This window comes from Coptis chinensis, chromosome 9 (assembly GCF_015680905.1).
Source record: "Coptis chinensis isolate HL-2020 chromosome 9, ASM1568090v1, whole genome shotgun sequence".
Lineage (NCBI taxonomy): Eukaryota > Viridiplantae > Streptophyta > Magnoliopsida > Ranunculales > Ranunculaceae > Coptis > Coptis chinensis.
In genome coordinates, this window is record NC_141464.1 from 51,673,544 (window position 1) to 51,697,507 (window position 23,964).

A 23,964-nucleotide genomic window follows, 5' to 3' on the forward strand; every position below is an offset into this window, starting at 1 on the left:
ACGGACCTCGTAGCTATCAAGCCTATCATACAAAGGTGAAAAACGAGTCAAAATTGAGTGGACCCATTGACCCAGACTCACACTCACCGTCCACATTCCAAAGTCCAAACCACTCCAACTCATGAAACTCATGCCCGAGAGGCCGAGACAGCCCGAGTGCCCGACTCAAAACTCAACTGTTCCCTATTTCAACGACACGACACGATTCAAAAAAAAACTCCACGTGAGACCTAGATTAATTACATTACATCACACTGACAGCAACAACAGCTACTCTCCAGCTAGAAAACGACACGACACTATACCACTCCCTCTTTTCAAACAAAAGCGCCGTTTCTCAGTCGTACTAATTATAAACAAAAACAAACACTAGGGCTTACATCACTTTACTAAGTAACATCCAAAATCACATGATAATTTCCTGACAACACACATCACATCATGCGGCGGCTCTTCTTCATTTTCACACACTTCCTCAAACTTTGTTCTCTTTATTTAATCCCCTTGTGCCGTCTCACACTCTCACCAAATATCTTGACAACGGTCCCATTTTCATACACTTCCTCAAAAACGAGTCTTGCACTTTCTCTTTGAACTATATTTTTTTTTATGGCTTCATCAAGAGAAGGGCATTATAGGGGAGTGAGAAAGAGACCATGGGGAAGATATGCAGCTGAAATAAGAGATCCATGGAAGAAAACAAGAGTATGGTTAGGAACATTTGATACACCAGAAGAAGCTGCTTTAGCTTATGATGGTGCAGCTAGATCACTTAGAGGTCCAAAGGCAAGAACTAACTTTCCTCCTACACCACCACCACCACCTTCAACTAAACTTTCTTTAGATCTTAATCTTTCGTCTGAAACTTGGGTTAATGCTAATGGTGGTAATAATTCAAATGGTTTAGTTCTTGGTCGTCATGAGTTTTTGCACACTAGTGTTCTTAAGAGATGTGAGGATGTGAAGGGTGGTAATAATAATGATGGAGTGGTGGTTGGGTCTGTTGTTTTTGGAAGTGTTAGACGTGGTTTGTCTATTGATTTGAATGAACCACCTCCTCAAACTAGTAGTTAATCTCTGTGGTCCAGTTGAAAGAAAGTAGTTGTTAATTGTTATGAAGTTTGTCTGTTTTTTGGTTTCTAGCTTTAATTTGCATAAGTGAATTAATCAAGTGATCAAGAAAATCAGATGTAATCATGTAGATTAGTAGATATAATCTTTTGTAATCTTCTTGGTTAATGATGAATCGGACTTGTTTACCTTTCTAATTTTGCTTTTAATGTAGATTAGCAGCGAAAGTATGGTTCTTTTTTTGGGTTCTTGTTAAATTTTTTTTATCGTATTTAGCAAATATATAAATATTGAAAGAAAAATCCGTTTCCACTCAAGTTTTGAGCTATTGAAATCCTTGTTAGCAATCCTCCGTATTATTTGTGGTCGAATTTTCGAAGGGTTATACATTTAATATTTTCAAAAATTTTAAAGATTCAGAATAATTCGGCGATTTTATGCTTTGAAACGTATAATTTTTTGCAATTTTTGACGAATTTTTGTGTTTTTGTTATATTTTTTTTTATGTATTTTTTACCTTTACTTTTTTATATTTTTACTTTTATTTTAGTCCCCACTCTTATATTTATAGTAATAAATTAATATAAAAATTTTGTTTTTATATTTATTTTTGACAATATTTAAATTGTCAGGTGTTTTGAAATTTTAACTGTAATTTTAATCTAAAAACAAATAAATAAAAGTATCTATGTGGACCGTTCAATTAGTTTTAATATTTTGGTAACTAAATTGTTTAGATATATTTGTTATGTTGTAGATAATGATAATTATTATTAATATTTACTAATATAATATTATAAATTTTTATAACTAAATATTTAAAATGTGTATTAATTAAATACTATATAACTGTCGTATTGTGAATTTTTTATAGTATTGTTTTTTCTGTGTCACTGAATAATTCATGAATTATTTATGTACTGTATTTTTACGATGTCCCAAATTACTAACCAGAGTTGAAATTTGAAATGACAAATTTAACATTATTCAGATGAGATTTTGCTATATTTCTATGTTATATGTAATTTTAATATGTGACTCCCCCTCGGAGATATATGAATATATGATTGAAGAATGAGACTCTTGGATTCATTAAAAAGATGTGGCAATGAAATGCCGGCATTGTGGACTTGATGGTACACCACTGACCCACATGGACCACCCTTCTGTATTTGTTTGATTATATCGCTGACATAGCTTATCCACAAGCAGTAGGTATAATCAACATTTCAGTTTTTGCTGAAGATTCAACATTCCAGAATTGTTCTCTAAATTCTAAATCCAACTAACGTAATTTCGTTCTTATAACTGCAACAATATATATATATATACATGTAAAATCTACAGAAAAGGCTATAATGTGGTTCAAACTTAATACTATATGTCTTTACCCTCAAGTCAGTCTCACTCCTCATTCTCAGCATCGTCAATCAAAGAAAGTTCCCAAGCACAAATGGCAGCTAGTATTTATTTTTGCAGAGTTTAGATGCACGCAAGTCTACTGACTAGTCTTCACCTAATAAAGCGAATACAGTGTGTTAATAGTGGACGGCCGTCACGCAAAAAAGGGGTTTGGGTCCTACATTTCTTTGTTTTTCTGATACTTCACTATCATTAATCTCTGCTACAAGTATGGCCCCCCTCAAATTTTGAAATATTTTACGTGGCGTTTTGTTTCTGCTGTTGCTTACTGTTCTGAGAAAAAAAAATAAGTGGGCCCTAAAAACGAATATGTCGGCAGGCGAAACGTCAGGATTCTTAGTAAAAAAGCGTTTTCTTTAATCAACACGCTCTGTCATCGTTTCCTTTGACGGTTACTTACGGTCGACCATGAAGGGAGCACTGGAGCAGCTAGGGCTGTATTGGGTTGGATTCTGGAAAATTCAAACCCGAACTAATAAGAAATTTTGAAATCCGAAACCAAATCAAACCGATAAAAAATATTGCAAACAGAATCCAATCCAAACCGATCTGAACCGAAAATTATAAAATTAATTAAATTTTAAATTAAATTAATTAATTTCAATCAAATAATTGATAAATATATACAAAATTAATTATAAATATTATTAAAATATCATTTTATCGGTTTGGATTCATATTGGTTTGGTGGAGAGCAAATCTGAAATCAAACTAATATTTTATCAGCTTGGTTCGATTTTGAGTCGATAGAAAATAAATCAAATTAGTAAAATCCAAACTATTTTTTATCGGTTTGGTTCGAATCGGAATTTAAAACCCATTAACAGCCCTAGGAGCAGCTGAACATGTAGTCATTATTTAACGGCGCCGTTTCATTGCCGATATTTTTGTATATGCCATGCATGCATGAGATGTCATGTACTGGTGATGAATGCATATGTAAGTTCATAAGCCCATCATAACATCACTTGAGTTTAGTTGACTGGTCACTTTGTTTTTGTAGCTGCCGCCTGCAATGTCATTATCTACTTTTGTTTCGAGAATATATTATTTGTTGAATTATTGTTTTTTAAAAGTGGTTTCTTTTGAATAATCCTATTTATTTGTCACTATGAATTGCGACACCACGTGTAACACTACTGTTTTTAACTTTTTGAGGATGCTTTTAAATGCATTGAACGGATTAGATGATGTTAGAGTCATGTACAAAATGCCACGGTATATATATAAGATTTGTGGAGTAAAGAGTGTATTTTACGATGTTGGTATGATCAGATTCGTATGCAGAGTTTAATTTGCTTTGGGCATGTCAATCACCAAACTTAGAGTTTCATAAAACTGTTGCAAAAAGATTAAAAAATTTCCAATACACAGTATACTTATGTTTTAACTTTCGAACAAAGTCCTATCCGTCCTGGCGGTTTTATGCATGGATTAGGACTCTTCTACATGGGACTTAAACATCAACAGTTTAATAAACTTTAATGTAAAATTGAGAGAAAAGAATCCTAGGGTCTTGAAGGTTGAAGAAAAAATTCATTGCCGTGTTGATTGGTAATAATGGTTATTATCTTTGGTGGCGTAATTGGATTTACTTGTCCTAACCAGCTAGCCTAACGATATCCTCAATTCTGATTCTCCTAATTTTAGAATATGCCGCAATGTGTTATGTGTTTCATACTTTAATGAAAAGCACTAAAGGCATTTGGGCACCACCACAATTTTCCTGTTTTTTTTAGAAGAATCATTGGAACTCTGGATAATTTGGGACATAAATAACGCGGATCTAAGGGAAGATCCAAGTGGGCTCTACCAAAGAAAGGATGAAGGCCCAATAGTGCCATTTAACAACAATTGATTACGTGAAGTAATCAGCCGACAAAATCTAATGAATGATTCAAGGTGCTGCAAAGTGGTTTTGCTTTGGCGACTTATCAAATGTTAATCCACTGTCTGTTTGACACGTAAAGCAATCAGACATATCAGAGGTTGTTGGGAGGAGGAATGCTGGTGTTTGACTATGTCATCACTGCATAAACCACACAAATGAAATCTAGATTCTAGAAGCAGATAAATCTAATATAGCGAGGGCATCACAATGCAGGGCCTCGTAATAGAGGACCACGTCACCTTTTTAAAGTTAAGTTGAAAGAGAAGCCTGGTATAAAAGATCCCTAAATCAGTTCTACAGCGCGAGTTTTATAATCAGAGTTAAAATTCAAAGACATTGACCAATCCGGTTAACAGTGGACTAGTGGCAAAGTTTGGGACTAGAATAATCTTGAGGGCTCGCAGGTTGCGCGAGGCTCAAATACTTTTTTTTTTTTTTTTTTTTTTAAGATTTAACCTTTTATTAGACCACCAAACGTATTTTACATCATGGCCCAAAATATCGCCGAGATATCCGATATCTCGCCGATATATCTCGGTAAATTGGTACACCGATATCGATATTTCCGACATATATCCACCGAATATTGAACCCCTTTTTTTCCGAGATATATCGGAATTTCCGATATGAAAGTTTATATCGCCGATATAATCGATATTTCTGAGATAATCAATATATATCAGTTGACTTTTTGACCAATTATTTATTGAAATTTTCGAAATATCCGAAATATCCGAGATATATCGGCGAGATATCCGAAATCGAAATATATCGGTGAGATATCCGATATTTTAGAAACTTTGGACTGGTCACCAAAAAAACCGAGATATCCGATATATCTCGGTTTTTGGGTACACTGATATATTAACCGATATCGAAATTTTGGGCCTTGCTTTACATAATCCTAATACATCATAAAGAATTTGCATATTTACAACCATTGGCGGCTGATGCCACCACACGCATTTGGTGAAAAGCGGAAGGAAAGACAGTGTCTCGAAAGGGTCCAGTGAAAGGTGTACAATTTGATTGATTCGCGGACAAACGAAAGTTCTTTACTTGATCCACAGATCTGCGATGCCAGCCAGCGTCTGCAGCACCATTTGCTTCCCCGATAAACCCAACCTAAGTGCACTTCTTGGAAGTTACTCAAAGACTATCTTAATCTGAGTAATAATTCGAGCTAGTAACCAATGACAGTTCAAGTTCTCATCCTTTAAAACCTTATATAGCAATTGAGAATCGGTTTCTACCTCCACCTTCATATATCCCGCTTCTACCACAATTTGAAGTCCATATAATAGAGCTACAAATTCCGCCTCATTGCTGGTTGCGAAGAAAATTGGTATCGAAGCTCCCATTATAAAACGACCCGCAGAATCCCTGAGAATACATCCTCCCCCTGCATGTCTTGGATTCCCAATAGAAGCCCCATCTGTATTCAGTTTAACCATGCCTTCATTGGGTGGAAACCATTTAATATAAACAAGCATTTTTTTTTCCTTATGCTTCCGGACGAACATGACTTCCATAACCAGCTGTATGTGTTTCAAGGCTCTGGCGATGTATCGAGATGGATCAGACGCTTACCTTGAAACCTTGTATCATTTCTCGCGATCCAAATAATCCACAAAACCCCAACAAAATAGCAGCACTGCACTTCCCCATTTTGCATTGTCCTTATGTATTTTAATAAACACAGTAACTGGTCCTTAAAACTGCCAACATTCATATTCCTCTGATCAACGAGGCCACTAAAATTTGTTCCACACCAAATAGCTCTAGAAAAGGAACACTCAAAGAAAACATGAGTTTGAGTTTCAGGAAAGCTGTCACACATGGTGCATTCTGGATAAACTTGAAAATGATGAGATGCCAAAATATCCGCTGTTGGGACGACATCTTGCAAGCATTGCCATAAGAAAAATCTTTGTTTGAATGAGACTTTCATCTTCCAAACCTGTTTATAAAAATTGTTATCCCGATCCAAAGTATCATTCATTGTGTAATCAATTGAATGCAACCATCATATCTGCACTTCACCGAGTATTCGCCATTATCCTCCCATTTCCGTGATCAAAGTATCCTTCTCATTTGGTGTTAAAGGTATGGAAACAATTCTCTCCACATATTCTACAGCCAAAATTCATTTAACCTCTCCCAATCCCATGTATTAGTATCCATGTCAATGAAGTCGAAAACAAAGTGAAAAGGACAAATCAAGTGGTTTCGAGTAATTTCGTGCAATTCCTCGAATGTGGAATCCATTTTTCCTCCCATGCCTTAATAGAAGTACCATTCCCCGGCTTCGGACCGATCCAAAGATTGATAATTTTTCGTGGTCACGATCCTCTTCCACATAACCGATGAAGTAGATTTGACTTCCGCCTTCAAGAAACTGGAGTTGTGAAAGTACCTCTGTTTCATTTGATGAGCCCATAATGATGTTGGATTCAGAAGATCCCATCCTTTCTTTGCTAATAAAACATAATTTTGTAACTGTAGTTCCTTGATTCCCAGCCCTCCATTATTCTTTGACATACATGCTAACTTCCACGGGAAATAATGTAGTTTCCTTGTCTCTGGTGTATGGCCCCATAAAAAAGATCTTCTGATAATCTCCATTCGATCCAGTATCTGTGCAGGTAAAATTGTACAGGACATCTGTCACGCCCCGAGACCCCACACACACACACATCCCGAGGACGAGGAGTGAATCTCGAGGCCGACACCATCCCGATTCTACCGAAATTTTGGCAGAGTTTCCTTTGTTTAATCGACCTTCGTAAACCCTAAAACCTGTCATAAACCTATCATAATCCCTGGACATCTCATAATTCATTCTTCCAACCATATATATATCCAACAACCATACATACTACTCCTAACTTTAAATACTACAGGGATATGATGGTATATCTACAAAACAAGGAGAACCGTCGCTAAATACATCGATTATTACATCAAGATGGCCTAGCTCACTGTATATACAACCAAAGGAACTAGCCTCTTACTATACAACCAAAAGAAAAGAGCTATGCTCATTATATACAGCAAAAGAATAACCTAGATTATCTCTATACAGCCCAAAATATAAACTTGACTCTGTCTCTCGTCAAGCATAAGGGAATCCTCCCAAATCCCCATAACCCTCATCGCTAGGGTTAGGAAAAGCCTCCTCCGCAACTGGCTCGTCTGAAATGTTAAGTAGGATGAGCAAACAACTATGCCCAGTAGAAACGCACATAACCAATACTAGACTACTTATAACAAAACATTTAAAACATGCAGGTTTTTATAATAATATCCAAATATCGTGACTATACAATAAATCACTAGCTAGCATAAATCATATCGGCATGCTTCTTTAATATTCAAAATATAGTTTTCACAGTCATCATACAACTATTGTGGCCACTGCATCCTATTAGAATGGTGAGGGTACAACTGGTACTCAGCCCTAGTCACAGGCAATCTCGATTCAGTACTTCCCAGTGTGAACCATGCACCGTTGTTTTCCTGATTTTACCGGCAGGGAGTCGAATGTTTGTTGTTGTTTCAGACACAAAAATCCCCAAAGCTTTTAGGGCTCGGTGGGCCCTATGACCACGACCCCCATACGGGCTGTCACCTAACTTACGGTGGTCAACCGCTCGACGATCGCAGACGCCGGGATCCCGACACATCCGTGAGTGGACTAAACTCTCACCTCTGCCTAAAACTCATCGAGGTAGCATGTAACCCCACACAAGCTAATCACCATACAAATGACACGCATAAGCATGGTTATCTAGAAAAGTAGAAAAGGAATTCCCGGACTACATCCAAAGGATGCATCCCTTTAAAGGTGGCCCACCACCTCGAAAGGTGTACACCACGGTTGGAATCCTAGAGCGAACTGCCGTCTCCGAAATTTCGACAACAGTTCCTTCTTTTTAGGAATTCACAATTCCTTTTCTAAATCCCCTCGTGATAAGCATAGTAATATCTATATATATACTTCAGATACCGATTGTTTTCCAAATACTATAGATACATATTTAGTTTTTCTTTTAAAACTATTGATCTCAGATGTGTGAGTTCCCCGATTTCCCCATCGATCACGCATTACACCTATGACTCCCCAACGGGCGGTCATAGTAATAAATAACCGATGATTCCCAAACGGCGAATCATCGTAAAATAACAACTAACTCTATCCCGGGGACAATCCGAACCTCACCCATATTTACAAACAACCGGGTAATCCTCACCCAAGATACAAAATCCATCTCTGTCTCTCCTCTCATCGGTGACACGGCCTTGAACCCTTCCCAAAACCAGTTTTTCTCTTTTAATAAAGAAAACAAATCCCCGCTACCCCGATTTTACCAAAAACAACCATTTCACACGAAAGCTATCTATATATACAGTTTATATCGAGGAAATACAGTGCAAAACATGAATATCATATATACATGCATGGTTGATACGCAACTATCTATTTCCTATTTAAACAATTCAAATCATGCATGAAAATAAGCAGACATATATTGGTATGTAGGTTCCTACCTTAGCAAGCTCCGTTCTCCTCAAGCCCACTTAACCGAATCAAGCCCACTTAATCAATTTCACTCGAGATCACTCCTATAACATCAGATGTATACGTTGGTCGTTAGAGTTTATCAAACTAACGAGAAAATTCTTATCTACGAACGTCGAAAAGAATCTCGACGCTAAGGATTTGGTTTTGTAGATAGCATCAAAACCCAATTCTTTCTCAACGTTAAAATTTTGTTTTCGGTTAAATTTCCATCTAACTACCAAGTAATGAGCTACGCACCATTTACGCATCATTACTATGATGATGGCTCTGTAGTCATTTACAGCCACTGTAGGACCGCACGTCAACGCCAATCATATCTATCAATCTTACTAACTATTATGATTTTTTTTCCCAACTCCAACTACAACAAATTCCACTCTTCAATTCACATTTAATCCAATAATACTAAGTGGGTGTTTTTTCTCACTCACTCGATACTCGCCGTGATCTTAAACAAGTGTGAACTAGCATCAATGCTCTAAAATAGATTGAATATTTAAAATTCTTACCGAGTCAGCAACCAAAATCGCTCCTAGCTTGCTGCTCCACCGATATCGCTCAACTCACTCCTCTCCAAACCAGCTTCTTTTGCATTCATTCAACAACCAATTCCAATTATTATTATCATTTTTCTTTCCAATACCACTAATGAACTCGAAATCGAGTTTACACTATCGATTTGTAGGCGAAATTCACTAACCTTTCGCGAAAACCCGACGCACTCCAAGAATTTTCGGCTCCACCACTGTTTCACTCCCCTCCAGCTCGTCCAACTGCTACTGCTGACCTTCAACACCCCCAATACACTCAGTTACAATCAATATATCCAATTCCATCAATATTTAAATCAAATTATCAAATAGATACGAAATCGCACTCACCTTTTTCTGCGATCCGACAAAATTCCAAGAGTTCTTGCATCTCCACACTCGAATTCACGATTTCTTATGTTTGGGTGTTTAAATTGTTGGTTTGAATCACTGAATTTGGGGAAGAAGGGAGTTTCTCTCTCCTAGGGTTTTAGTAACGAATTGGGGAAGAAGAGAATGGTTTCGCGATTTTTGGTTTGGCCGATTTTTTTTCCTATTTCGCGATTTTCGTTTTCTTTTTTTTTCTATTTGGGCCGATATATTTAGGCCCAAGCCCAATACATTAAGCTTAAGGTCCTAATTAACGCTAACCCCCACTAATTCGACTTAGCGTCTTGACTATTTTTTTTTATTTATTTATTTTTTTTTCGGCCCATCCCGCTAAATTTAATCTTCTATATTCTTTCTCACCGCATGCTATAATGATGACCCAATCATGCGTGTAATCTGTTAACTCGTGCAAGCTTCGCACGCAGAAAACCGCTAACCGCCATTTTTGGTCAAATTTTCGCCTATGGTCGCTTACCTAACGTGACTTATGAGTCGGAGTTAAGTTTCATCCAGTTACGTACGTTTGAAAAATAAACCCGACGACCAATTTATATAAATGACCCTAGATTTGATATGAAATTTACACAAATACCCTTAATAATAATTCAGGACTTTACATCCTACCCTCCTTAAAAGAAAATTTCGTCCTCAAAATTAAATCATACCTTAGTTCTCGAACAATTCTGGATATTGTTGCCTCATATCAGATTCCTTCTTCCATGTTGCTTCCTCCACGTTGTGATTTCTCCATAAGACCTTTACCAATGGAATGACCTTAGACCTCAATCTCTTCTCTCTCGCATCTAGGATCTGAACTGGCCCTTCCGAATAGGTAATGTCTTCTTCCAACTCCAACGTTTCCAAATCGACAACATGTAGTGGATCTGGCTCATACTTACGTAGCATCGAGATATGGAACACGTTATGGACACGTGATAGCCTTTCTGGTAGCTCGAGCTTATAAGCTAGCTCAGAGATCTTCTGAATAATCAGGAATTGTCCCACATATCTAGGTGCAAGTTTCCCTTTCATCCCGAATCTCTGAATTCCCTTCTTCGAGATACTTTCGTAAATACCCCGCCTTCATAAAATTCCAAGGGGACGCCTACGCCTATCTGCATAGCTTTTCGACGACTCGGGCTGTGAGCAACCGATTCCTTATCACTCTAATCTTCTCGGTGGTGTCACTAACCATCTCGGCCCCAACATAATACTATCTCGGTTTCAATTCCGGAGGTGTTCTCGCAAGGTCCGCCATACAACGCTTCAACGGTGCCATACCAATACTAGATTGGTAACTTTGTTGTAAGCAAACTCAGCCAATGCCAAATGAGTCTTCCAACTACCCCAAAAATCAAGCACGCAAAGCCCGAAGCATATCCTCTATGATTTGGATGACTCTTTCCGATTGCCCATCGGTTCATGGATGAAATGTCAGATCAAATTTCAGTTTGGTCCCCAATTCCCTTTGAAGACTTCTCCAAAATGAACCGTAAATTGAGTACCTCTATCTGAAATTATAGATAATGGTGCCCCATGCAACCTCGGACATCCGACATGTAGATTCTACTTACCTTTTCAGCAGAGTAAGTAGTCTTAACAGTATGAAATGGGCGGACTTGGTCGATCTATCAACAATGACCCATATAGAATCCATTCCCTCATCGGGTCCTCGGTAACCCGGATACAAAATCCATGGTTATATTCTCCCACTTCCATTCCGAATCTCCAGAGGTTTAAGAAGACCGGTGGTCTATGGTGTTCGGCTTTTCACCGCGCCATGCATGTGGCACACTTCTTAACATATTCCGCAATGTGTCGCTTCATGCCCGGCCACCAAAACTGACGACGCAGATCTCTGTACATTTTGGTACCACCAGGATGAATGGTATACTTCGATCTATGTGCCTCCTTCAAGATACTATTCCGCAAGGAGTGATCAAAAGGTACCCAAATTCTTCCTCTGAATCTGATGCTTCCGTCTCCGGATTTTTCCCAATCAACATCCTCAGCATTATTCACATATCCTCGGTACCTAGGTCCATCCCTCGATGTATTCTGAGCATTCACAATCTCCTGGACTAAGGTGTTTTCTGCCGTCACTGTCATCTGTGCTAAATAACAGCACTTCTGAGGATCTCCACTTCCATTCCCCGTGATTTCAAAACCATAAGAAGCAGCAGACTCCAGCAATTGCCACTCCTTCATCATCATCTGAGCACAAACATGTTCTCGCTTCCTACTCAATGCATCGGCAACTACATTTGCTTTACCCGGATGGTATTGCAATGTGAATGTATAGTCCTCCATGTACTCAACCCATCTCCTCTGCCTCATATTCAAATCTTTCTGCGAGAACAAGTACTTGAGACTCTTGTGATCAGAGAATATCTCAAACTTCTCACCATACACATAATGCCTCCATATCTTTAGAGCATGAATAATCGCCGCTAACTCCAAGTCATGAGTAGGATAATTCTTCTCATGGACATTCAATTGTCTAGACGCATACGCTATCACTTGGCCTTCTTGCATTAAACGCATCCTAACCCAGTGTTAGAGGCATCAGTATAAATCACATAACTCTTCTCCGGATCTGGAATAGTCAAAACTGGCGCTGTTATCAATCGCGTCTTTAGCTCTTGGAAAGCTTTCTCGCATGCCTCCGTCCATTCAAACTTCACATCCTTCTGTGTCAATCTAGTTAAGGACGACGCTATGCTAGAGAATCCTTCTACAAAACGACGGTAATACCCTGCCAATCCCAAGAAACTTCTGATTTCCGTCGCTGACGTCGGTCTCGGCCAATTATTCACTGCCTCTATCTTTGAACGATCAACTGTTATTCCATTCTCCGATACAACATGCTCTAAAAACTTCATCTCATTCAACCAGAACTCACACTTGCTAAACTTGGCATAAAGCTGATGATCAACTAAGGTTTGGAGAACAATCCTCAAGTGTTCCTCATGTTCAGCCCTAGTCTTGGAATAAATCAAGATGTCATCTATGAATACGATAACAAATTGATCTAAGTATTTCCACATCACTCGGTGCATGAGATCCATAAATGCAGCTGGAGCATTGGTCAATCCAAATGGTAACACCAAAAACTCAAAATGCCCTAGCCGGTGCGGAAAGTCGTCTTCAGATATCTTCTTCTCAATTCTCATCCGATGGTAGCCTGTTCTCGAGATCTATCTTCGAAAATACTTGGCACCCCTTAACTGATCGAACAGGTCATTAATCCTAGGCAACGGATATTTGTTCTTGATAGTCACATTATTCAGCTTCCGATAATCCACACATAGCCGAAATGACCCATCCTTCTTCTTCACAAATAACACTGGTGCTCCCTAAGGTGACTGGCTCTCCCTTATGAACCCCAATCTTTTCAATTCATCTAACTGGGACTTGAGTTCTCTCATTTCGAGAGGAGCCATTCGATAAGGAATCATCGAAATAGGCGACGTTCCCGGCATTAGATCTATTACAAAATTTATCTCTCGCCAGGGAGGCAATCCCGGCAATGCATCTGGGAACACTGCCGCAAACTCACTAACTATAGGAACAAGCTTGGAAGATTCGAACTTCGGCCCTTGGAGACTAAGACCAGCTAACAATCCGTATCTATCATACTTGAAGTCAGACTTGGCCTTCACCACTCGAGATACCGTATTTCTAATCCCCTCAAACACAACCTCAGGCTGTCCCGGTACTCTAAGCGTCACTGTCTTGGCAAAACAATCTACATGGGCATGATACTTCCCTAACAAATCCATCCCTACGATGACATCGAAATCTTTTAGGTCCATCACCGTTAGATCGACTATCATCTCCCTATCACCTATCTTTATTACACAATGGTGACAAACTTCAAAGAACATAGTTTTCTTTCCTAGAGGAGTAGATAGAATAAGCTTCCTCCCGGTATTAACTACATCCAACCCAAGAATTTCCACCATAGTTTTAGAAATGAAGGAATGAGTAGCACCCGTATCAAACAAGACATGCACCTTATGAGTAAACAAACATATCATACCTTCCACCACTTGATCGGTAGCACTGATATCTGCCCCCATAGCATTATATACCGTGGCTTCCTCTTGGGCTGATGCAGGATCCACAACTTCTTCCTCTGGCACTAGATAATACACCTTGCCCTGTGGACTCTGTTCCACCCCTGAAGTGGACTTGGGACAAAACCGCTTGATATGCCCAGCTTCACCGCAATTAAAACCACACTCTCTCCCCGGTACTTTCGTGGTATTACAGATTGCAATCTAGCTCTCTGACCCTGAGGCCTCAAATTCTGCACTGGTGCTCTGGTCTGAGAAGGAGCAGGTACCCGCGGTGGCCTCTGTGATCCACTCATCGGTCTCGCAACTGGTAGACTCTGTGCTGGCCTAACCACATTCAAACCCCCCGTTAATGCCGGGTGCCCTCCACGTGGTGCCTCGGCTTGAATGACCGCCTATACATCTGTTGCGACCCTGAACCACTACCTTGGTAAATCTGCCTCTTTCCCGTATCCTGCCTACCCTGAGATGCCGACTGTCTTACCTTTCCAACCTCTTGCCTCTGCAGCAATAACTGATCATCCACTCTTTCAATACCTTGAGCCCTTCTCACAACCTCAGCATAAGAATCGATCTGAAGGACCGACATCTTGCTCTGCATATACGGTTTCAAACCGTCAATGAATTTCCGAGCCTTAGCTTTTTCTGTGGAAATCAACTCCTTCCCGTATCGTGAAAGAACAGTGAATTTCTCTTCATACTGTCCCACGGTCATGTTTCCTTGTTCTAACTTGAGGAATTCCATTCGCTTCTTATCTCTCGCCGCCTCATAACGTTACCTCAAAAGGAAGAGTTCCTCAAACTTAGCCCAACTCATAGGAAACGTCTCCACGTCCTTAACACTGATCCACCAGTGTTTGGCTTCACCTCTAAGCATGAAGGCAGCCAAAGTGACCCGTTCCACATCAGTACACATCATAGAGTCTAGCATACTCGACATGTCTAGCAACCAGTCTTCGGCTACTTTAACCTCAGAAGACCCCACAAATTCAGGTGGACGTAACCTGATGAAATTTGCCAGCAGAAAACCTGATTGACTTTGCACTGGTGGCCTGAACTCCTCAACTCTCGCTACGGTTGGGGATGCTACCTCTGGTGTTACTCCAGGTGGAATAACAGCTGATGTTAGAAGAGGTTGGGGCTCGCTCCGACTAGCCCTCAAACTTTCGATCTCAGCTCTCATCTCATTTTGTGCTTGAGCCATTTGATTCATCATAGCGAGGAGCCTATCCATTCGGTCCTCCCGACCACGATCCGTAGCATCATCACCACTAGTACTTTCCGGATCCATGGCGACTATTCTGCACATACACAAAGAGCCAACTCAGTGTATGGTACATTAGAGAGAGAGAGTTCTCAAAATTATGCAAGAAGCGTAGGTCGCGCTCAGGTAAGGCTTGGGCGAGCGCAGGTCGCGCCCTGCACCTCGAAATGAAAATTCACTCCGACCTAATGGTGTCCGATTCGTCAAATTTTTTTGACTCGTGTCCGCGCTCTCCGCTGTGACAAGACGACTAACCGTAGGACGACTCGACATTGCTAAGCTATTATTAATGCTTAACGTACTAACTAGGGGTAGTGTATCTAGGATTTATCGGGTTCCGATGAAACTTTCGAAACGCGTCGCGACCGAGTCCCCCACTACAGCTCCCAGACGGATCTAATAGTGGACGCTCTGATACCACATTTTCTGTCATGCCCCGAGACCCCCACACACACATCCCGAGGACGAGGAGTGAATCTCGAGGCCGACACCATCCCGATTCTACCGAAATTTTGGCAGAGTTTCCTTTGTTTAATCGACCTTCGTAAACCCTAAAACCTGTCATAAACCTGTCATAATCCCTGGACATCTCATAATTCATTCTTCCAACCATATATATATCCAACAACCATACATACTACTCCTAACTTTAAATACTACAGGGATATGATGGTATATCTACAAAACAAGGAGAACCGTCGCTAAATACATCGATTATTACATCAAGATGGCCTAGCTCATTGTATATACAACCAAAGGAACTAGCCTCTTACTATACAACCAAAAGAAAAGAGCTATGCTCATTATATACAAAGAAAAAGAATAACCTAGATTATCTCTATACATCACCCAAAAATATAAACTTGACTCTGTCTCTCGTCAAGCATAAGGGAATCCTCCCAAAATCCCCATAACCCTCATCGCTAGGGTTAGGAAAAGCCTCCTCCGCGAATCGCTCGCTCATGCGAAATGTTAAGTAGGATGAGCAAACAACTATGCCCAAGAGAAACGCATTAACCAATACTAGACTACTTATAACAAAACATTTAAAACATGCGTTTTTATAATAATATCCAAATATCGTTGACTATACAATAAATCACTAGCTAGCATAAATCATATCGGCATGCTTCTTTAATATTCAAAATATAGTTTTCCAAATCATCATACAACTATTGTGGCGGCTGCATCCTATTAGAATGGTGAGGGTAACGACGTACTTTCGACCCGATCCGCAGGCAATCTCGGTTCAAGACTTCCCGGTGTGAACCATGCACCGTTGTTTTCCTGATTTTACCGGGCGGAGCTGAAATGCCGTTGTTGTGTTCGTTACACAAAAAAATCCCCAAAGCTTTTAGGGCTCGGGTGGGCCTGTGACCACGACCCCCCATACGGGCTGTCACCTAACTTACGGTGGTCAACCGCTCGACGATCGCACTACTCGGGATCCTCGACATACATCCGTGAGTGGACTAAACTCTCACTCCTCGCCTAAACCTCATCGAGGTAGCATGTAACCCCACACAAGCTAATCACCATACAAATGACACGCATAAAGCATGGTTATCTAGAAAAGTAGAAAAGGAATTCCCGTACTACATCCAGTGATGCATCCCTTTAAAGGTGGCCCACCACCTCGAAAGGTGTACACCACAGTTGGAATCCTAGAGCGAACTGCCGTCTCCGGAATTTCGACAACAGTTCCTTCTTTTTAGGAATTCACAATTCCTTTTCTAAATCCCCTAATTATTATTATCATTTTTCAATTATTATTATCATTTTTCTTTCCAATACCACTAATGAACTCGAAATCGAGTTTACACTATCGATTTGTAGGCGAAATTCACTAACCTTTCGCGAAAACCCGACGCACTCCAAGAATTTTCGGCTCCACCATCGTTTCACTCCACTCCACTCCATTCGTTCAACATCGCTGACCTTCAACACCCCCAATACACTCAGTTACAATCGATATATCCAATTCCATCAATATTTAAATCAAATTATCAAATAGATACGAAATCGCACTCACCTTTTTCTGCGATCTGACGAAATTCCAAGAGTTCTTGCATCTCCACACTCGAATTCACGATTTCTAATGTTTGGGTGTTTAAATTGTTGGTTTGAATCACTGAATTTGGGGAAGAAGGGAGTTTCTCTCTCCTAGGGTTTTAGTAACGAATTGGGGAAGAAGAGAATGGTTTCGCGATTTTTGGTTTGGCCGATTTTTTTCCTATTTCGCGATTTTCGTTTTATTTTTTTTTTCTATTTGGGCCGATATATTTAGGCCCAAGCCCAATACATTAAGCTTAAGGTCCTAATTAACGCTAACCCCCACTAATTCGACTTAGCGTCTTGATTATTATTATTTATTTTTTTTTTGCCCATCCCGCTAAATTTAATCTTCTATATTCTATCTCACCGAATGCTATAATGATGACCCAATCATGCGTGTAATCTGTTAACTCGTGCAAGCTTCGCACGCAGAAAACCGCTAACCGCCATTTTTGGTCAAATTTTCGCCTATGGTCGCTTACCTAACGTGACTTATGAGTCGGAGTTAAGTTTCATCCAGTTACGTACGTTTGAAAAATAAACCCGACGACCAATTTACATAAATGACCCTAGATTTGATATGAAATTTACACAAATACCCTTAATAATAATTCAGGACTTTACAACATCATATGAGTAGGCAGCGAAGATAAAACAGAATTTACCAGAGTGAGTCGGCCTGCCTTAGATATACAATTAGCTTTCCATCCGGCCAGTTTCCTTTGAAATCTTTCCAGAAGAGGACTAAACCTGTGAACTCTACCCTTCCCTGTTAAATTTGGTACTCCCAAGTACATTGGCAGAACAGAAGTAGACGGCATCATGAAACTTTTTCTCAAAAAGTAAACAAACCTTCTATGCAATTTGGGGTGATGAATTATTTGCGACTTGGTTCTATTGATAGTCTGACCTGAAACTTTACAATACTCCTTTAGCAGATTGTTCAAATGATGCTGCTCCTCAAATCCACACTTACCCAGGACTAAAAGATCATCAACATACATTAAGTGAGACACCGGCTGAGAAAATCTCCCCAATTTGCAACCATGTATAAGCCCTTCTCTATTCATTTTCAAGAAATTCAAAGACAGTAGCTCTGAACATAAAATAAAAAGGTAGGGCGAAAGGGGATCACCCTGTCTTAGTCCTCTAGATGGCTTAAAAAAACCATGTGCAGCACCATTTAGTAACACAGAGTAAGAAACATTCTGAACACAAAACATTATCTTGTTAATCCAGTCCACTGGAAACTCAAACTTGGTTAGCATCACCCTCAGAAAACTCCATTCAATTTTATCATAAGCTTTCTGCATATCAATCTTCAGAGCAAAATATTTAGCTTTTCTATTCCCATGCCCTCTTATCTTATGATAAAATTCATTTGCAAGCAAAACATTGTCATGAATACTTCTCTTGGGTAAGAAGGCAGTCTGAAATGGACCAATAATTCTTTGCAGGATAGGTCTCAATCGATTGACAATAATATTAGAAATAATTTTGTAAACCACATTTGTCAAACTGATTGGCCGAAAATGTTCCGGGAGTGAAGGATTCATGATTTTTGGAATTAAAGCAATGAAGGAATGATTTAGCTGCAGGGAGAAAGAGCCCGAAAAAAAAAAAAACTTTACTGTCGCACTTACTTGATCCCCCACCAAATTCCAGAAATGCTGGAAAAAAAAATGCCTGATATCCATCCAGTCCTGGAGATTTAAAAGGCTTCATATGCTTCAGAGCAGTGACTATTTCATCAGTATTCACTCCTTTTAACAAGTTGGATTTTTCATCTTCCTCAAGAGATGGGGCTTGAACATTGAAAATCTGTGACATAAGATCAGGATCCGAAGTAGTCATTGTGTCTTCAAAAATTCAATCGAGCCTATCACCTATCCGTCTCCTTTTCGGTTAAGATGCCACCATTTCTATCTCTCGATTGAGTGTATATAATTCCTTTGTCGTCGAATCGACAGTTTACCATATTATGGTAGAACCTTGTATTCTCGTTCTCCAAATTGGAACCAATCTAGACAAGCTTTCGCTGATGATTTGCTTTCTGTACCAGTATATCATTATGTTCCAGTATCAATTCATTCTCCACCCTGAATAAATCTTCTGTCTCATTGTCATTCTCTATCAAACTTTGAATCTCTCTCAGCCGCTGTAAAACACAGTCCAACTTATGTTCCACCTCACCAAATACATGCTTATTCCACCATTTTAAATTTTCTTGACAGTTTTGCAGCTTCTTACATAAGACAAAAGAAGGAGAACCTCGCACGTTATTGTGAAAAGCATCTCTTATCTGCTCCTGACAGCCATCATGTTGCACCCACATTATTTCAAACCTGAACGGTCGCCTAACCGTTACCCCCGCTTTGTAGTAACTTTAGAATCGAAAACTTATGATCGAATCGTGGGCAACTCATGATGAACTCTACAGCCAGAGAATCTTGAACGCCAACCTTCATTTGCCATCATTCGATCAATTCGTTCCCATATTCTATGCCTCCCATTCTGTCTATTTGTCCAGGTGTAAATACTACCCACAAAACCCAAATCAAACAGCTCACAATTATCCATCATATCCAAGAAATTCCTCACTTTGGGATAATTAAAAGGTTTTTCCCACATTTTTCTTCTGGACAAGTTATTTCATTAAAATCGCCCATGAGCAACCATGATTCATTATTTGTGGGTTTAAACATAGTAAGAACAGGCCACTGTAATCTCCTAATACAAGATTTAGAGTTACCATAGACACATGACAAAAAGAAACCTTCATGTACTCCATTCACTTTTACTGATATTTTACAGTGAATGAACCAAGAGTCGGACATCAAAACTTCAACAACCACAGATTTATCCCAAAAGATCCACAAACCACCAGACAACCCTCGGCTTGGAATTACAAAAGACTCAAAATCCCCTAATCTTTTAATTAAACTGACTCCTTTATTTACAGAACACTTAGTTTCCATAACAAACATAAAGATAGGCCTGACATCCTTGATTTGTTTTTTCAGCTCCTCCATCATCGAAGGTCGGCCACTCCCTCGACTGTTCTAAGCTAGTAGACTCATGGAATCTTTGGGGTCTGCTTACGGCCAGAACCCTTAACCGACTGAAGCTTTTTTCCTTTCCCCACTGAAATCTTCTTCTGAAGTATGTTAGGGCGCTCAACCTCCACCTCACATACATGAATAGGAGTTTTCCTTCTTGATTCTCGATCCTCCTCAAGGAAACTTTCAACCAGTTCATTGACATTCTCCCCGTCTTGTTTCATCTTATCCTTGGCTGCAACCCCTTGCGATATCTCTTGTCTTTTATAAGAGTAATCCTCTTGATGAACAGCCTGATTATGTAGCTGAGCCAAATCAATGAAATGAATCTTCTGAGGATCATTTGATATCTGAGCAAATCCAGGCGGACATTCCAGTTCATGCAAAGGATGAAAATTATTGAAATCCATTTGAGTTGAAAAACCCAGCTGTCCAGGGTTATGCGCTTCCACTGCAAGAGGTAGGTGATCATGTGGAATTTGCCATCCAGTTTCATTGCTAGGCCATCATCATGCATGCGATTGAGGTGACGATATGTCAATGATCATGGGAGCTTTTAAATGTTCAGCAGTTGTGTTCATGCGCTTTGAATTAACCGAGGAGTCAGCGACATTTGTGATCATCGGAAGAAAAGGTTGGTTTAGATCAGTGGTAAACATCAAGGAGAAGCCATAAACAATTCGGTCTCCAAAGGGTTTTGGAACATAGCGAGTTTTGGAAGAGTAAAACTAAAACCTTTGTCCTCCTGGAGAAACTCGAACTTCAGTCCCATGACTATCTTCAGTTACATTACAAGCGGCAAAATGATGTCCAATGAAGCCACACTTAAAACAGAAAATTGGGAGGTACTCAAAACCAAAAGATATCCAGTCAACTCCATTGATGGATTCCGGAATGAGAAAGCCAGGGGGAATTGGTGCATGAACATCCAATACCACTTTAACTCGAACACAACTAGGGTGCGTTTCAGTCTTAGGATACAACTCCATAAATTTGAGATCCGACATATCAAAATAACCAGATTCCACCAAGTTCCCCTCAATAATCTCCTTGTCCAAATATACCTCAGGATAGTTATGTAAATGCATCCAAACATAAAACTTTGAGAAATTTAACTCCTTGGTTTCATAGAAGTCCATCCATGGGATAATCTGAAAAATGTGCTGAGCTACAATCCAAGGCTGCCCCAGCAGAAGTGCAGCCACCTGTTCCTGAGACTCCATCCTGATTTGATATATTTCACCTTTGTACAAAACCATGTCTTCAATCTTAAAAGGGTACCATGCTTTTTCAAGAGCTGATTTAATGGTGGTCATATTCAGCCTTCCATCCAGAACACGACCAAACAGAGTGGACTTATTATGGCCTACGTATATACTCTTCATTTTCTCAGAGCTGGTTATCATTGGAGGATCTGTATAAGGCATCTTCATCTTGGCAGCAAATTCCACAGATAGAAGTTCAACAGTATTTGGGTGCTTGGAGGAAGACAGAAACTTGTGTGTGGTAGGTCTCATGTAAAGAAGGAAGTGAAGAATCTCGATTTGAAGAATTGTGAAGAACCAATAAGCTGCCAATAACCTTTTATACAGCCCAAATTCATCCACAATCCCTCCACATTCAAGAAGTATCAACGCCACCTCATTGCTTACCCATTCATACAAGTCCATCTGTTTGCATAAAACCCTATAATCTGTCCATAATCTCCTTTTTATGAAACTAATCCGCCAAATGGCTACCTCTGTACTCAGACCATCATTACCCATTGATCTCGTAACCCTCACTAAGACAGAAAAAGTCTAGATTAATGCAGTCATCATAACAAGTAAACTCAGCAAAATCCTGTTTAGAGTTTATAAAGATTTGAAACCCAACTCTGCAGGGAAAAAATCTCCGAGGCTCAAATACTTGAAGTCACTCATTCTAAGAATGCATTGTACCAATTACGCTCGGTTTTTGTCTATCGAAACATTGATGGGTGTTTATGGGGGAAACTAGTGTAGTAAATGCGTTAAAGCGCACTTAAGGCGCAACACCCTCTCGTGCCTTACGCGCAAGGTGCGAGGCGTGGCGCGCGCCTGATTGAAGTGAGACGCGTAGTAATATAAAAATAGATATATCAAATAAAAAATAAAATAAATATTAAATATGACATGAATTATCATTGATTTGCTTAGCCAAACTTTAAAATTAATTTTATGTGATTGTAAACATAAAACCATTGTAGTCATTTAAAAGAAAAATCTTAAACAATAAGTAAAGAGCAAAATAAAACTCATATATCTCAATACAATCTAGCTCAACTTCAATAAACTAAAATAATGAACCGATAGAATTGAGTCAAATGAGTTTTTCATAAAATAGAACACGTGATTCAATTTTAGAATCCCGTAAAACTTAATTTAAAATTTAATCTATCTTTGTGTCTTCTTTCAATCCATACAACTTAACAAAAACTAGTCAAAATTAAGTTTAAAGTGTACTCCACAATGAAACTTACTAAATTTGTAGAATTTCTTATATCATACCACAATTGGATCGAGTGTAAATGTGTCACGTATAGCAAAAATTGTAAAAAAAAACGAAAAAACTGTAAAAGTTGATAAGGCGCGCGCGCCTTGTGCGCCTCGCGCCACGACAAAAAGCGCAAAAAGCCCATGCCTTATGTTACCTCTCGCGCCTTGGTCAAGGCGAGACACTAAAAGTCCTAGGCGCGCGCCTTGACTACACTGGGCGAAACAGACTTGGTCCCCTATAAATGTGATAGAAATAGAGACAGTTTTAAAAGATGCCAAGTATATGGGGGTTGTGAGGGAGTAATATCTACATCCTAGTAAATATTAGACACGTGTCCAACACAATATAACCTCTAACCGACCTCCAATACTCATTCCATGAGCTTGTTTTTAAGTGACTTGAGTCGGGTAGACGACCTCTACGAGAAGGTCGCCCAAACTACCCTAACCAAAAATAACCTCTACAACGCTCACTCTATCCAGTTCCACAACGGCTAGTAACTTAACGTATGTCTTGACTATCACCTTCAAGACCGGAGCTTCAATTGCACCTCTTATTAAACCTCCATTACTCGCCATCATGGTTCACCGAACGATTTCAAGACTTGATCTTGACCTGACGCGGGAGAGGAGAAAGCGGGGGGCAACTTGCCTATATAAAGAGAAAATGAACTACGTCTAACTTGATACGGAAGCAACTCACATTTATCGCGAGCTTAGTCAATTCACATCAAACCACCACTTTCCTTCAATTTTTTAAATCGTAAAGCCTATCCCAAATAGAGCCTTTACAGGGGCCATATAGAGACTGCATTGGGAGGCTGGGAGCCCATTTTCATATGGTTCCCTTAAAAATAAAGATAGAAAGCCATATAAAGGTCTATTGGTGATGCCCTAATGTATCATGTTTGTGATTAAGTACAAACTAAGTGAAACTTTAATTAATCTTCACATGTTTTTACAAAAAGAGTGTCATGGAAAAATGTTACTGAACAGGATTAATGATTCCAAAAGTTGGTAGCTAGTACAGAGTCAAGCAAATTATCCTGATTATCTGCGGAAATCTGAGGGATCTATCGGTTGATAGTTGATACTCTCTGAG

General features: G+C 39.5%; 2 protein-coding genes, 1 long non-coding RNA gene and 1 pseudogene across 3 annotated transcripts; 1 reads left to right on the plus strand and 3 right to left on the minus strand.

The window, feature by feature from the left end:
• Positions 1 to 609: 609 nt before the first annotated feature.
• LOC147476574 (ethylene-responsive transcription factor 11 pseudogene) lies at positions 610 to 1,074 on the plus strand (annotated as a pseudogene).
• A 6,136-nt stretch (positions 1,075 to 7,210) lies between these two features.
• LOC147476575 (uncharacterized) lies at positions 7,211 to 9,751 on the minus strand. Its single transcript, XR_015209543.1, has 4 exons — positions 9,670 to 9,751; positions 9,479 to 9,554; positions 8,936 to 9,010; positions 7,211 to 7,579 (listed from the first exon to the last, which is right to left on the minus strand). It is a non-coding gene; the product is annotated as an uncharacterized LOC147476575 (long non-coding RNA).
• Positions 9,752 to 10,555: 804 nt separating this feature from the next.
• Positions 10,556 to 10,921, minus strand: LOC147476576 (uncharacterized). Its single transcript, XM_086585771.1, has one exon. It carries the CDS (start codon positions 10,919 to 10,921, stop codon positions 10,556 to 10,558), a length of 366 nt encoding a protein of 121 aa, XP_086441897.1.
• A 2,324-nt stretch (positions 10,922 to 13,245) lies between these two features.
• LOC147476577 (uncharacterized) lies at positions 13,246 to 13,854 on the minus strand. The gene has a single exon (XM_086585773.1). The coding sequence runs from the start codon at positions 13,852 to 13,854 to the stop codon at positions 13,246 to 13,248; it is 609 nt and encodes a 202-aa protein (XP_086441899.1).
• Positions 13,855 to 23,964: the final 10,110 nt, after the last annotated feature.